The sequence below is a fragment of the Molothrus aeneus genome, chromosome 6 (assembly GCF_037042795.1).
Source record: "Molothrus aeneus isolate 106 chromosome 6, BPBGC_Maene_1.0, whole genome shotgun sequence".
NCBI lineage: Eukaryota > Metazoa > Chordata > Aves > Passeriformes > Icteridae > Molothrus > Molothrus aeneus.
Window position 1 is genome coordinate 39,734,465 of NC_089651.1, and position 16,788 is coordinate 39,751,252.

The 16,788-nt window shown below is 37.1% G+C and overlaps 1 protein-coding gene across 3 annotated transcripts in view; it reads left to right on the plus strand.

Annotated features, from left to right (window-relative positions):
• Positions 1–16,788, plus strand: part of YLPM1 (YLP motif containing 1) — a 35,849-nt gene that overhangs the window by 18,337 nt on the left and 724 nt on the right. Inside the window, exons 7-20 of one of the 3 annotated variants that reach the window (XM_066551362.1) lie at positions 504–747; positions 1,944–2,036; positions 2,405–2,579; positions 2,738–2,883; positions 3,229–3,416; positions 4,065–4,127; positions 4,427–4,546; positions 4,838–5,014; positions 5,226–5,309; positions 5,536–5,619; positions 7,067–7,153; positions 10,127–10,178; positions 14,975–15,105; positions 16,561–16,740. In XM_066551362.1, coding sequence (XP_066407459.1) covers positions 504–747; positions 1,944–2,036; positions 2,405–2,579; positions 2,738–2,883; positions 3,229–3,416; positions 4,065–4,127; positions 4,427–4,546; positions 4,838–5,014; positions 5,226–5,309; positions 5,536–5,619; positions 7,067–7,153; positions 10,127–10,178; positions 14,975–15,105; positions 16,561–16,707 — 1,791 coding nt within the window. In that variant the 3' untranslated portion in view covers positions 16,708–16,740. Of the gene's footprint in view, positions 1–503; positions 748–1,943; positions 2,037–2,404; positions 2,580–2,737; positions 2,884–3,228; positions 3,417–4,064; positions 4,128–4,426; positions 4,547–4,837; positions 5,015–5,225; positions 5,310–5,535; positions 5,620–7,066; positions 7,154–10,126; positions 10,179–14,974; positions 15,106–16,560; positions 16,741–16,788 lie in introns of those variants that run through there. The other 2 variants (XM_066551363.1, XR_010783774.1) reach the window with 2 other exon arrangements.

Here is a 16,788-nt window from a genome sequence, read left to right on the forward strand (position 1 = left end):
GACCCATTTGAACTGAGATAGGCCTACTGGAGCTAAAATTGGTAAGGTTATTTTGAAGAAAATCAGTAGTGTTTAAGCCTTCACATAGCGAGAAAATGCAAAATTAAATCAGGCCACCAGTTTTAAAAAATAGTCTTCCTACCTGTAGCACCTTCATGGAGGTTCTAGAAAATGTGTATGGTTTGACTACCAACTGCCATTGCACATACTGAGGATGAGAGAAGGTTAGTTTGCAGATCTACATTAAAAGTGCTTTCTGCATCTAGGTCTCTTCTCAGCTATCTTCAGAGGCACCACTAGAAGCCCAAGCTATTAAACCTTCTCCTGCTGTTATTATAAAGCCTCCTGTGTTGTTCAGACAGTCCACCCCTGTGGCAAGACCAAGTGCCCCACTGGCAAGGCCTACTACACCTATGACAAGGTCACATGCTCCACTTTCTACTCCAACTACAACCCCAAGTCATGGTCAGTCTTTAAAACCATCACCTTCTGCTGTGGAACAGGAACGCTGGGATGAGGACTCTTTCCACGGACTGTGGGACACAAATGAGGATAAAGGTGCCAATATGGAGTACGAGCTGTGTAAGCAGGAGTCCATGATGCCTCCCCCTGTGTCCTCACCCGTGAAGGTACCTGCTGTCCACACCTCCATTCCACCAGCTGTACCAGTGTCCCTTTCTCCGGTTATTCCAGCGGTTCCCAAAGCACCCATCATTCAGCAAACGGTGGATTATGGCCATGGGCGAGGTGGGTATCACAGTGCATTTGATATGTATCAAAGAGCTAATTAGTCCTCCTGATGTTTTGTTGTTTTTTTTTTAAGGAGTGTGCCATGCAAAGTATGCATGTTCTGCAGTTGATGTGTAGGCTTGTGTGCATTAATGATGTAATGCTGATCAGTTATAAGGAGTCTCTAACCTTTAACCAGTTATGACTCTGAGTTTAGTGTTTTTCTTGATGCTTTTAGAAAGAGCTATTTCATGTTGGTGAACAGTATATATTCTATGGTTACTATTCCATGAATGGTGTATAGCCATGGGTGCTTCTAGTAAGTACAATGTTTATTATTGTACTTACTAGAAGCACCCATGTGCTTCTAGTTATGTTCTGTATTTAGGTTGATAGTGTTACTTTCCTTTAATCCCTTTGTAGGTGAGTATGGAAATAACTGGGCTAGAAGGTACTTCAGATGGTTAGAGTTCTTAGATGTGACTTAAAACAGAATGTGGCTGGTGTTTGCATTATTTATATACTGCATAATGGGTGTGAGGTACCCTCTAGGCAGAGGGGGAGGCAGAGTCTGGTTCTGAAGGGCATGCACCCTATACAGTTGTTTAACACATAGGTAAATAGTGGAGGGCTCTGCTTTTTACTATTGAGCTTACCAAGGCTAAAATTCAACACTAGTTCTTAATAGAATTGATCTCCCTCCTTTAAGAGGAGTGAAATCATGTCATAAAGAAGTTCTTAAATTGTGTATTGTCATTTAAAGACTGTTTTTTCTCTCTCTAAAGTACCATAACAGGACTGGAAGCCATATCTGTTCCATTAAGTAGATGTTTTGCTAAAAGCTGTTTGAAAAATGTCATTGTTGTGAGACTTTCAGTTACTATTCTTGACATTACAGTAACTCTGTGAGTTATTAAAACTTACAGAGCATTTTAATGTTTAGAATTTTTTGACACTGCATGCTACCTGAACTCACCAGAAAAGGCAGAAGTCCCATTGTTGAGATGGAGTGGTTTACATACACACACACAAACCCACTTCATCCTTTAAAAACCATGGTGCTGTTTATTTATATAAAGCTCTTTTTGCATTTTCCACTAAAAGAAATTATGGTAGTTTGTTCTAGTCACTTTTGACTGATTACTTTTCAAGAGGAAAGAAAATACAAGACATGTGTTTTAAAACCTTAGGATTTTTTTTTTATTTTCAACCAGATATAACCACGAGTAAAGTGGAACAGATTCCATATGGGGAGAGGGTAACCCTTCGTCCAGAACCTCTACCGGACAGGCAAACATTTCAAAAAGGTAGGAGGTGCTTGGCTAGCTTTCAAAGAGTTAGTTAGCTCTTAAGAAAAGTTGTAAGATGCTAAAAGCTTGTTCAAATTAAGTAACTCTTGTTTAAGCTAGAACCACTTTATTTTCTTCAGAGGTCCATAAGATTAACAGTTTATATTTTCAAGAGGAGTACTGCAGTCAATAACCTAGCCACTTTAAAAACTCAGTTTGTAGCTTTAAGTAGGACTTCATGGTATGGTTGTCTCTTGTACAGTTTAGAAAAGAGTGTCTGATAAAGTGCATCCTAGCTCACATACCATATACTTTTTTTGCACTCTTACCTGTTGCCTTCTTTTTCCAAAACAGTAGTTTGGATTTCTATGGGTTTCTCCCTTCAGAGCATCCAGGTCGCTACAATAGAGAAAGAGATCGTGAGCCTTATTTTGAGCGTCAGGGTAATTCCAGCACAGATCATCGGGATTTCAAGAGGGAGCGGGAATTGCACAGAGATCGAGGCTCTGTGGACTATGAACGAGAGAGGTTTGACAAGGAGCGGCATCCCCGAGACGATAGGTACGTGGTTTTGGAACACTATGGACATCAATACAGTTGAGGCTGTATTGTGTATCAGGCTGTCCATTTTGCCTCTGAGGTACATGTTCCTTTCACTCTGGAATCCACAGTGGAAATTCACAAAAATACACAAAATACACTAAATACTTTTTTGGCAGGGTTCTTCCTACCACACCTTCAAGGACTCAGTCTTACCGTGACAAGAAGGACCATCCATCCTCCAGGCGAGGTGGTTTTGACAGACCACCATATGAACGAAAGACAGATCGTCCAGCATATGATCATGGGCCTTCTATGTTTGGAGGTACCGTTTCTCTACCTTAAAGTCTTGCTAGAATATTATAAAAAATAATGGACTTGCAGAGGTGAAGATTAATTGGTAGAAGATTGATTTGCAGTATTTGTTTGTTCAAAATATATAATTCAGGAAAATCTCTTTAGGTGGTGGTATTTAGTTTTGTTTCTCTGTGGTGTTGAGATCATGAATGAAACCATTATATACTCTGCTAAAAACTGTCTTTGATTGCAGTAGGTTTAAGATTAGAAATTTTAATTATTTATGAGGACATATCTGTTAATTTAAGTTAAAATAATGAAGGTGTTTAAATCAGCTCAGAACATCCTAATTTTTTTATTTTACTGAACTAAGAAAATTCTTCTGTCCAAACACTGGAATTTGAAGGTGATCGTAGAAATTACCCTGAGGAAAGGATTCCTATTTCTGCTCCATCGATGCCTCGTCAGCCACCACCTGCTCCACGAGTAGAAAGGAAGCCAGAATCTAAAAATGTAGATGATATTTTAAAGCCACCAGGACGGGATAGCAGGCCAGAGAGGGTGAGTCTACATTCTGAAAGCAGCAATCGGTTTGAACAAGGTCTGTATTCAGATAGAATGCTGGTGGATGTAATATGTTGGGAACAAGTGTCCATTTGAGGAAGCTCTGGAAATTAGCTTGGTTCCTTTGCAAACACCTGGAGTGTTGTAGCATAGCTATTAGGAGTCCACAGAGGTGGTAAACTTCATTGGAATGCTCAAAGCAAATTAGTGTGTAATATTAAGGTATTTTGCCGTCTTCTGAGGTCTTCACTTTGGTTTTTGATGTATCAGGGGAAAAACTTGTCTTTACCCAGCGATTTGGCAATGCACCATATTATATAAGAAAGAACACAATTTAGGCTATAAAACATTTAGGTAAGTTTCATTCAGTTGAATGAAAGAAGTTAGTGAACTGAGCCAGATCTATACCATGCAGCCTAAACTGCTGTGGTGATTAACATCAAAAACTCTGAATTAGGTGCAACTACTACCATTTCTCACAGCCTGGTTTCTAAAACAGACAGTGAGTGCTTGATGATATGCAAAATTCTGGAGAATTATGTGTTGTGAGCCCACAGCACATAATTCTCCAGAAGAAAATATTTGCAAAAAAGAGTCTGTTAATATAGTACAGTATCATATCTGCTTACATGATCTTTGTTTCAGATTGTGATCATCATGAGAGGGTTACCTGGCAGTGGAAAGACACATGTAGCAAAACTCATCAGGGTATGTAAACAGGCACTCACTGTGTAGCGCTGCTTGTCTTTTACATGTGCTTCTACTGTTTGCTTTCTGTTTGCCTAGAATTCAAGTCTGTTGTTATTTCATGTTCCATGTCTTCATTTGCTATGTGAATCTCCACCAGTATTAGCAAGCAGGAGGGATACTACTCTCTTCTTGTTTTTACTATTGAGCAGGGAACTGCTGTTGACCAAAAATATTTTTAAGATTTTGAAGTATTTTGAAGTGTAGCAGAATGGAATTTTTACAGCAAATGTATATGCTTTTTTTTGCTTTCTTCCCAGGATAAGGAGGTAGAATGTGGAGGACCTGCACCAAGAGTGCTCAGCCTGGATGACTACTTTATCACTGAAGTGGAGAAAGAGGAGAGAGACCCAGATACAGGAAAAAAAGTTAAAAAGAAGGTAGTCTTAATTCTGTTGCTTTTCTTGACAAAGAAACAAGACATTCTGGAAAAACAGTGGCAATCAGAATTCCAGTCTGTGGGTTGGGAAGAGTGCAGAGGTCTCTGGGCTGTTTTTCAAAACAAGCCAATATAACTTAGAGTTATATTAGGGTGGTATGAGCAAATTCTTAAAAACTGTCCTGAAAGGTGTTTTTCCCACACCAGTGTACTTTCTGGTCATGCCATTCAGGTGTTGAATTTAGCCATTTTATAGATGTCCTCTTTCTTAATACTTTTGTCCTTGGTAAAGGTGATGGAGTATGAATATGAGGCTGATATGGAGGAGACCTACCGTACCAGCATGTTTAAAACTTTCAAAAAGACCTTGGACGACGGCTTCTTTCCCTTCATTATCCTTGATGCTATCAATGATAGAGTGCGACACTTTGAACAGTTTTGGAGTGCTGCAAAAACAAAGGGATTTGAGGTAATGGAGCCTAAATAGCATTTGAACTTGCTGACAGCCATATGCTGATGTTTCTAAACTTTTGAATGGAAAAGTCGCCCACATTCAGGAAAAATGCTGTGGTTTACAGTTACAAATTTACCTTTCTTTAAGTGTACAAATGCAGGGTGTATCACAAGGTAGACAAAGAGCTCCAAAAATTTACAATATTTAATAGTCTTTTTCTTTTTAGGTGTACTTAGCTGAAATGAGTGCAGATAACCAGACGTGTTCCAAGAGGAATATTCATGGGCGCAAGCTAAAGGATATCAGCAGGGTAACTATATACATCTGGAGTCATACTGTGCTTTGGGGCTGCTGTTGTTTGAAAACTATAGACTACATAATGCTTACACTTTTCCTCTAAGAAATACTGGTAGTTATTTCATGGGATTGATTAAAATTACTGAAGTACAGATACATCCTGTTAGCAATCAGGAACCAAATTTTCCAATGAATCTGTTAGATTTTTAGAGGTGCTTCATTTTTGTGTGTTTTGTTAGATGTCTGATCACTGGGAGGCAGCACCACGCCACATGATGCGCCTGGACATTCGTTCTCTGTTGCAGGATGCTGCTATTGAAGAGGTGAGAATCTCTGTGCTTGTTAAAACTGCAGATTAGGTCAATGTGACTTTACTGAAAATATGAAGCTGACAAAGATGTGATCACAGCAAGGCACTTTAGAAAGCCAGAATCACTGTCAGGAAAGTGTATTTTGTTATTATGAATTACCCCAAACATGAATGTATATTTTTACCTTTTATCACCTTTTTGAAGCTCAGACTTGGGCATCTTTGAGCAAAAGTCACTTTGCTCTTAGCAACTGTTGAATATCAATTAAGGAGATTAAAGAGAAACTTTGTACTTTTAGATGAAGCTCAGCACTTTTTACAGGTTACTGAGTTATTTAGATCACATTTTGAGAAAGTAGTTGGAGAAAGTAAGATAAGGAAATAAACAAATTTGAACATGGTCCTTGTTTTGAGAAATACAGGTGTTTAGCAGAGAATGAAGAAATAAATAACATGTAGCAGAAGGCTGTAATTGCCTTTTCATTTCATTTGCAGTTTGCCATGACATGCATCTTTGGTGTATCAGCTTACTGTATTGTTGCCTTCTTCAGCAGTTGTGAGGAGCTGTGGGCATAAATTAGTGTTTAGTTGTGTGGTCTTTGTGAATAAACCATGTCTTGTTGCTGTTGGAACAGCTCCTGACACAGCCATAGAAACGGATGAACTGCTGAAGTAGACAGAGGGTCTTTGCAGGTTGTCGCAATGTTAGCAAGTTATTATTACATCTCCAAATTCTTTGTACTGGAAAATAGTAATCTTCAAGAGGACAGCAAAAGGTTCCACTCTAAAGTAGGCTCAGAGAACAGCAGATTGGGATTTACAAGGTGTTGCAAATTATGTAAAGGACTGTACAGACTTGGGGAGTTCTACATATTCCAGAGTATATGCATGGGTCCCCAGTACAGCTGTGGAGCCCAGACAGTATTGCATTAGATGAGCAGAGTTAGATGTTATGTCTTCATTCTTCTGTTGTTATGCTGAACTCTGTGGTTACTATTATTCTTTACTGTGATTAAAAAAAAAACCATAAAAGATAAAGGCTCAGTAGTGGTGTTCTATGCAGAGGTAGCCATTCCAGGTATATAAAAATGGCAAGTTTAAGAACTTTTTCTGAGATTGCAAGTTTTGAAATGTGATTGTGTGGGAAGCAAGAGAAGTATCTTGCTGTCACAGATAGTGGTAACACAATGAATGCATGTGAAGGAAGGAATGAAAAATTTTTGCTTTTCCCCAGAAAATCTTTGTAAAGAATATTCTTTGTCACTCTGTTGCTAGAAGAGAATGTGCTTCTTACGAAAGCCAGAATGGATACAGGGTTCATATATATTGCATCATCATACTTTCAAAGATGAATCCTTTCTTTTCAATTTGAATTTGGACATCTCTACTTATTCTGTTAAAAAGAAAATAATTAAAATCCAGACACTGCCCTGTAAGTCTGTGCATGTGCTTTGGAACAGGTGGAGATGGAGGATTTTGATGCAAATATTGAAGACCAGAAAGAAGAAGCAAAGAAGGACACAGCAGAGGAAGAAGAAAGTGAACTGGTAGGAGACACATCAGCCATCCCTAACAAATTGTTCATTAATGTGTCTGAGAGAGAATCTCAGTCTTACAAATGCCAACCCATTGCCGTTCTTAGCAGTGCGATCTTAACACACATGTTTCTAGCAGTTTTTTACTTAAACATTTCTAGGAGAACTTTAATGATAAATCCTATTATTTCTTCCTAATTTATTTCTAAGAATATGTGAGTATGTGCTACAAACAGTATTGTCTATAGAGCATGATAACATGCCTCATAGAGATATTTTAAATTGCAGTACATAATAGCGCTGTCTTCCAGATAATCTAAGAATGACACAAAGTGGAGGGATGGGAACAATGGGCAAAGATTAATTTAGCTTATTTCCTTTCATGTGTCTAAAGAACTCTCCTCAACTGTCACAGTATATAGTAACAGTTATGAAGACTGCTTTTTCTGCCACGGTTGACTGACTTTGTTTGTCAGGTGGAATTTCCAAGGTGAGGCATTAGGTCTCTTGGATAAATAAAGGTTACAGGATTGCCCTGAGGGCTGGCTTTTTTAGGTATGTATTTAAAAGGCTACGAAAGGCTTCCTGCTGTAACTTCTTGGTATGTGTTGGAGCTGCAACTGGTCTGTGCTTGATGAGCTGAATGTCTCAAATCTTGGTGCCCACAACCAAGCAGTTAAAGTTCAATAAACAGGAAGTAACCAAAAATGTTTGAGTTGAGCAAAGTGTTTTTCCTTGATGGAAATTTACTATTTGTCAGGAGTGGCAGATCAGAAAGCAATTGAAATCAGAATTTTAAAAAGCTTAGGAAAAGTGGATTCTAATAAACATCTGTTTCTTTCAACATGACTGATTTATTCTCTTTACTAAATTATTCTTTGGCGCAGAAAATGAGACTGCATAAAGTGTGGTTAGAACATTTCAAAGATGCATCCATGTTTACAAGAATATGGCTGCTAGTCCTGTTTCCATGAGCTATAGTTAAAAGAAAAAGTTGTCTTTAGCTTTTGAGACATCTGTGCATAACTCTGTGTGTGTATGTGTGTGTTTATGGGTTCTGGAGAGTGTCCTAATGTACAGCACTTATAACAATAGGCCTTTTCTTTGGGACAAAGAGAAAGCAAAAAGTAATCTGCATATACGAATGTGTTCTATTCAGATGCACAAGATATGAAAAAGAGCATTATCTGCTGTGGGTAATCTCTTGAATTCAGTCAGATGGCTAATCTCAGAGAATTATGTCAGACAGAAAGTGGAACAGGACACTGTATTCACTATCTCTTGCCCTTTTGAGAACATTTGATAAGGGTTATGCAATTCATTTTGCTGCATTTAATCCTGTGAGAAAAGGGAGGTCTGAAGCTCCTGCCATCTGGCAGATGTCTTTGAAATATCCAACTGTCTTGTATCAAAGGATAAAGTCTGAATCTTTGCTTATCCTATTTGAGAACCAGGATATTGTATAGATTCGGCACACAATAGGCCATTTCACACCATCAAAGTCACTCTTCTTGCTATTATCAACTCCCATAGGATTGTTTGTAGCATTCAGACAATTCCTGCTTTTCTGTGCTTGATGGTATGAATTACTGATACATTTAACTTAGTGTTCTCACCAGTGTATCCCACATCACTTTGTTTAATGCAGGCTTTTAGCTGTGGTGTAAACTCTCTGAGCAAGCTTTAAAGTGCAACTTGGTTTAAATGTATAAACATATGTATATACATGAAGTTTATTTATTTGTTACAAGGAGACATTGCAGCACAAACTGTTTTGGTTTGCATTAATTACAAATTTGATTAAAACCAAGAAAATCCAGAGATCCGATAACCTCGAGTCACTGATATATGTTTGATAGAAAAAGGTCATTCAAGGATTTTTTTAAGAGCAGTGCTGAATATAATCAAATGCAGTGTGGCTCTCTGGAATTTACTGGAATACACGAATTTAGTAACACATAGTATTAACAAATACACATATATTTTTACCACAGTGGAAGCAACCTATAAATAAAGCAGGAAAGAAGTTAGTGTAATAAAACTGGTTTGTGGATTGTTTGTTTTCTTCTTGAAATCTTCTAGAGTAGTTCTTTTCCCTCTCTGTTAAAAAACATTCTAAAAAATAATTAAATTCTCTTGGAGGGCTTCCATTTACTACCTTGAGCTTTTTTATGTGGTTGCAGAGGAACATAAGTACTTTTATACCAAAACTGAACAGCTGAAATGAGGGTTGCTTAGTAACAATTTACTTGTCAAAGAATATAAAAAGAAAATACAACAAGAGGCTAACTAAAATAAATACCTTTTTGCCAAATTTATTTTCATTATGCTCATTTACAAAGAATAAACTGGCTAAAGATCATTACACATGGTGACATTATTTGTAGGGCAAAATTGTTTTATAAGAATCATTGCACTAAGAGCACTATTTTAAAATGAAAAGTAATACTTAAATCCTAGTGGCTCAGCAGATTCTCTCATTTAAACAAAAAAAATTGTTTAATTGTGGATTAACCACTCATACATTAATTTAGTATGTCCCTTCAAAAGGAGTAAGTGAAACTTTTGTGTACTAAATCTGGGAATGTGTTCATAAAAACTTATGGTAACGTTTTCATTTGTGTTTGTAAAGCTTTGAATATTCTTTATGCCTGAAAGTTGTGTGACTTTGCCACCTGGAATAATCCAATACAGTAACTGCACACTTCAGTGTGCGTTTGCTGTCTGTCAGACTCATTCTGGAGTTCTGTGTTTGCAGAGGGCAGCACTCTTGTAATGATTTGCAAGGGCTACTGAAATCACTGAATGGCAAGTGGATGCAGAAGTTCTGAAATACCGAGTAATTGGTCTCCATCTGATAATGAGAATTGTGCCTTACAAAAAGAAATACCTTGAACTCCCATTGTAATGCTGTTTCCAGTTCAAAAGTGATATGCATGTGTGTCTCTCTCTAATCCTCCGAGCTTCTTTCTGTGTATGATTTAGGGTTACATTCCGAAAAGCAAATGGGAGATGGACACTTCTGAGGCAAAGCTAGGTGGGTATTTATTTTTTCCTGTTTCTTATAGTTGGTATCTAATGATATGTGCAAGACTTGAATTTTTGTTTTTACTGTGCCTCCTTGCAAAGACAAATAAATGCGTTGATTTCATACATGTGTCTGAAACTGCAAAAGCGTCTATACAGAACAGGAATTCATCTTCTGCTAGAGGCAGGAGACTTTACTACTTTCTAATCATCACTATTATATATTCATTAATTGTTGTTTCATTTGGTCAAGGAAAGTACTTTGTCTTCAAATTTGAAAAAAACAGTATTTATATTCTTCATCTTTCTGTGTTTATTATTTATATATAAGCAAAGAGTCAACTCACATCACACTGTACTCTCTTTCATATTGCATACCTTTTTTCCTAAGTGTCATCAGTAACTTCTTGCATTCTTGGAGACATGCCTCATAGCTGAACTGAATTGAAGATGCTTCTCACTTTTCAAAATTAACATCTGTGAGGACAAAGTAGTGGCATGCTTTGAAATTGGTTCTGAATGATTAGGTGTCAGTATATCTTTTCAGCATCTTAGGCATTGAAAAGTTTAAAGTTCATTATGCTTTGCAGTTCCAGGGGAGCAATAGAATTCTTCTTAGTAGCATGTAAAATGGACTTTCCAGGAGCACAAGGACACAATTTTTGCTGTACTTTTTTGTTCTCATAGTGCTGATATTAGGATTCTGTCAAAGTCAAAAGCAACTTTCAGGCAGAAATGCGTGCACCACAGCTATGGTGAAAGGATTATTCATGGAAGGGGGTTTCTGGTCATTATGATCAGTTTTGTTGTGGGGGTTTTTTTTACTGAACAGTATAAGTTCTAAATGAAGGTTTTATCTAGGCAGTCTGCTTAGAACTGCTCTTTTTGTATCATGTCCATGAGAAGTCACAAATAGCTAAATGGGACACAGCATTTCTTAACATTTTGTGGTTTGCTTCTTCATGTGTGGTACAGCCCTGTGCATCATAACTTTCCAATAACCAAAATCGCAACTGCACCATAGAAATAGAGTTTGGAGGTCTAGTTTGCATAAAACAGCCTTTCACCTTTTGCTGTTAAGGGCTTAGCTACACCATCTCTTCTCCTGCTGTGCTCTCTTTTAAGTCATAGAAATAGTTGTGGATTATATTGTTGATGTGGCACCTGCAGTACAAGCAGAGGCACCTTGTACTCTATGATTTTGGCATACCAAACAGCTAGACAGTTAGACAATTAAGCTAGGATTGGTCTGCATTTTTCTTTTAAGCAATGATTTATTTAATAATGTAAAATTATTTCTGAAGTTCATGCTAAGAACTGTGTTATGTTTCCTTCCATAATGAAAACTCCATCATGTAAAAAACACGATTTTTTTATGGTCTCCACTTAAATGTAAAATGGGGAGCAAGCAGCAGAGTCGCTTTTATGCTAAAGATACTTGCAAAGCTGTTGAAATAATCCTTTAACAGACTGGATGTTAGCATACTGGAAGACAGATGCTAACAGATCCAGGTGCTGAGAAGGGCTTTCTATTAAATCCACATTTACAATTTTACTTTTATTACTACCCTCTAGATTCAGTTTCATATATATATATAAGTCTATAGATTAAAAATAAATTCTGACAGAACTTAGGTTTTAAAAAAGCCAGGCATTCCTATGTAAAAAAATGCAGTTTCTTTGGAAAATTACTCTGCCAGGACAGTCAACATTTAGCTTAAGGAGTACATTAGAAGCACTTGCAGTCTGTGAATAAGAGTTACTATATTTAATTCACAATAAGGCTTCATTGTAGATGATCAATTATAATTATTTCTGGAAAGGCATGTAAGCTGTGGTGTGCATTACTTACTCCAAGACTGAGTTATTTCCTGGGAGCTGGCCTGCCCATTAGGTTTATTGCTTTAGTCCCAGAGGGCACACATTTGCAGAATGATGTACGTGCAGACTCCAAAAATTATGCTCTGAGTCTTGTTTTGCTTTTTTTTTATTTTCTTTCTGAGTAGATGTTGTTTACAGGAGAGCACAGTAAGGTCTTGCTGATTGTAATAAACCTCAGAAAATGTCTGAAAAGTTTGAGTTCTAACTGCAAACACTGACTTGTGACAATTGCCAAGCATATGACCCAGAGCTCTCGCTTTAGCACAGATTTACTTTATTCTTACATTCCTCTTGAGTACGTGTGTGATTTATCCTTTCCTTATATGCTGTGCACAGCCATAATTTCATTCTGAAAGTCTATTCATGGGTCTTCTCAGTGCATAATGCACAAAGGTTCTTATGTTGAAATTTAAAGTAATCGACTCTAATTTTTAAAATTTGACTGTAGTGTTTAGTGCAGTCCTTTGTTTCAAGGTGTGGCTTAGTGGCAAGTTCTACAAACTTTCAGGAATGGAGAAATGGGCTCTGGTGTACCTGAAACTTTGATACTGTTGTACAATTTGCTCTAGAATACAAATGGGATTCTACATAAAACTTCATGGCTTTTGTATAACAAGGGCAAAATTTAACTGATTCATTTATTTAGATTTTGAAGGAGCTAATTAAATTAGTTGCTTTCACATGTTACTTTAAAAATTTTAAAGGTGAGTTTTTAAGTTTTGTGGGTTTTCAGAAATGCTTCTGCTTTGTTGTTTTTAAACATGAAATGATAAAATGATGTTCAGTAGTTTAACACTAAATAATCATCAGCCATAAATAATCATAAGCACAGTGTTACAAAATGACACCTTGTCTCATTTTCAGAAAAGAACATTCTGAAATAATCCTTTGTGGCAGGTTTTTGACATTTGTGTAGTGTCTGCTGCATGACACATGTACCTTGAACTGCAATAGTATGGATGGAAGCAGACCTCTCTGGAAAAGCAGTCCAGCTTCAAATAATGAAAGGACATATCTTTTTAAAATAAATCCTGTGTAGCAGTAACAAAAAGGGACAGAGAGGAACTGCATATTCAGAACAGCTTCTGAGCTCTGTACTGACATTTGGGCATTACACATTTCTTGGCAATGTTTTCAGTTGTTTGGTGTGCAGCAGGGAGTGGGAAACTTAACTTACTTTCACATTGGTAATGAGGTGAGCTTGTATCATAGCTTCCTTCCAACAGGAATATGTCTGTCTACAGGTACTTGCCAACAGAGAACTCCTACGTTTTCACTTTTTCATGTTCCTAAATGCTCCTCAATGAGTTTGTTGATCTCCTTTTCAATGTTATTCTTTTCTGGAAAATGCTGAATGCCACAAATTATCTACACTTATTGAATGTAGCTGGAGTAATAGAGGAATATTGTATAAATCAATTTTGTCTTCTAGAGGGAGTGTCGCCTTTCTATGGAGATTGAGCATCAAATTTGGCAGATTTAACTTAGAGCAAAAGAAGAACCTTAACTAAATAATGTAATAGATACAAATATTCCAAACATTTTTCTTAAATGTTGGCTATTTTAAGAAGCAGGGGGATTATAATGTTTTATTAGAAGAAGTTCTGTATCTGTTCCAGGGAAATGGGGCAGAGGTGGAGTCTTTAAAAGGTTTTGAGGTGTGTGAGGGAGAAATAACTTCATTAGTTTATGGACTTTAAATTATACTAGCATGTCTACAGTACCATTGCCTCACATTATCTCCATTGTTACTCTTCTCTCTCCCATATTAAGTAAAAAAACTCATCTCTGAACTGAGTTTCTTTAAGTACATACCTTTGAATATCATCTTCTGCTATCCAGAAAATAATGCTGCCTTGTATTTGGTCTATTTCTGAGGCCTTTTTGGGTGAATTTAATTACAACAGTGACTTCTGAAACAGTATTTCTAACATCACTGGTAATGGTTTAATGAATGTAATTGCCAAGAATAGTGTTCCTTCTACACATACTTGAATTGTTTACTTATAAATTGGTAGTTTACATCGACAGAAGTAACAGAATTTCCTTTGACTTGTAGAGCCGGTTTTCCTTTTCGTGCTTTGTTGTTCATAATCTTCCAATGAATGTTTCATCTCCTTTCCAAAGACAGTTTGCCACATAATTTCAAGAAGGTGTTGTTTTCTTTACTGAGAATAAGTGTCTAAAGTGGAACAAAATTTTAGAACCTAGGAACGGAATTGTTTCTCCTCATGTATCGGTTCAATAAGAAAAAGAAGAAAATGAGGACTGTTGGACAAATGTACTGTTCAAATATTCATGACCGACCTCTTACACCATGAAAGAAAAGATTGAGATATTTTTCTCCCAGTCCTGGAAGACTTTTTAAGTGGTTTGCCTTATGGGGAGAGAAAAAGAAAGGGGAGGATCAGGCTTTCTAAGGAGCGTTTTTGTTTAGCAGAAACAGTATCTCAAAAACTTGTCTTTGATGCATTAAGTTATATAATTGCCACTTGTTCCCTGAAACTGCATGTATGCAATGTTTGACACAGTATTGATCGCCAAATTTGGGAAAAATGCTACACCTTTTAGTATTGTGTTCAAATACAGAAAGATGGATCTGTGGTTCCCAGCTATTGTTGGCTATGTTGTACCTGTAAGGGCAGACTCCATGTAGATCTGGAAGAGCAAACCTTTTCTCCCTCATATAGAAAACAACACTGGGTGTTATTGCCACACAGTTAACATGAAAGATCAATAAAACTTGAAAACTGTGTTGAGTCTTCTTTAGTTTATTTCAACTCCCATCATTGCACCTATCAAGACAAGCTGGATGTACAAATTCTGCTGCTCGTTCTTTTAAAAACTTTTCCACTCTCGTCTTGTTTGTGTGAATAATAGAAAAAATAATCTCCCTTAACACTGAGGCTCTGTGTTTGTTCTCAGACAAACTGGATGGTTTGCGGACTGGCACTAAGAGAAAACGTGACTGGGAAGCAATTGCCAGCAGAATAGAAGATTATCTGCAGCTTCCAGATGACTATGATACACGTGCTTCTGAACCTGGAAAGAAAAGGGTAATAAATTTTCAAATGACACTCTCTGTATATAACCCTTTAATGGTCTCTGTGAAAGAGAGCTTATATCAAGTCATTCATTGTCTGTGAATATGGGAATTTCATTGACTCCCTTTTCATTTTGCTGTTCCATTAGATTCTGTAAGAAATTATGCCTGCAAGTAGGGTCTTCCAGAGGTAAACATATTAGTTATAACAGAGCTAGGAATTGTAGATAATACAGATTAACTATGCATGACACGGTCTGAATACCAAGTGCTGCATGTTTAAATTCTGTCATGAAAAAAGGGGAAAATCATAGAGGGAGATGAAAGATGTAATAGAAGGAGGTGGTAATGTTTTTTTTTTTTCCTCTCTGCAAAATAGAAAGACCAGCTTTTGCCACTAGCAGTAATCTGAATTAGCTGTCAGTGTTTGGGTATTGTTTTGCTCTGTAATGTCAAATAGAAAATTGATAGTACTTGATGTCTGAGAGAAATGGAGGTACTTAAGGCACTAGCAGAGGAGATGATGGTGGAGGAAAACTGACATTGCTTATCAGCAGAAATGTCAGGGGAAATCCAAGTAGACTGAGGATAGGGAGGTGCTGGCGGATAATTGATAAGGCTACATTTCCCAGTAACACACAGGCCTGAGTGAGACTAATCAGTGTGCAGAGAAGAGCTTTTCACTTACTGTTTTTTATTGTCCTGCAATGGTGTGTTTCAGCTGAGTTTCTAGCCTGGAGCCCTTCTTCATTGCACCTCTCCCTCCCTCCTTCGTGTTGCTCTCCCTCCCATTGGTGTCTTGTTTTGGCAGTGTCACTGTGTATGTTAAGCAGGATAAATTAAAGGGATCTGTGTTGGCCACGAAGAGGTGCAGTGCAGATAAGGAGATGTAAGATGGGGAAATAACTTATGTATGAAAAAGGTACTTAGTGTAAAGAAATAGTGGAAAATTTTAAATATAAATATATCATGGAAGATAGATAAGAAAAACTGTCCTTCATTCATTTATTCATTGCTGACTTGCTCTTTAACACTGTCTTTCTGTAGTTTCATAGTCATCTTCTAGATGTTTCCATTGTGCATTTGAAAGACAGATTTCCCAGAAAAATAAAACAGTAAATAATAATAAATAGTAACAGTAAATAAAACAGTCTTGGATAATTCTTCCCGCAGAAAGTGTTGCTTTGAACAGAGAAATAATTGTAGTAGTTACACTTCAACTCTCAGAGCTGTAGCACTGAAATGGAAAAAGCTTATCATCTATACCTTTTGTCTACTCTGTAGAACACCTGGTCCATTCAGTTAAAAATAATTTCCCTCTTTACCTATCAGAAAAAAAATAATACTTACCTGTTCTAAGGAAAATTAGTAGAAATTAGTATTCTTGTATTCTTACTTGCAGTGGAAAGCCTAGATTCATACCTGGATTTCTTGGAAGATTATTGTACTGATAGGATGTTCTCCATAGGTACGATGGGCAGATCTAGAAGAAAAAAAAGATGCTGACAGGAAAAGGGCCATCGGTTTTGTTGTTGGACAGACTGACTGGGAGAAGATAACAGATGAAAGTGGTCACCTTGCTGAGAGAGCCCTCAACCGCACCAAGTATATATGAAAAAGTGGTTAAGTGGATTTTTGTGCCTTTAAGGTAAATATTCATCTTCCATTGTTCCATCAATGTTTGTAGCCTTGCTGT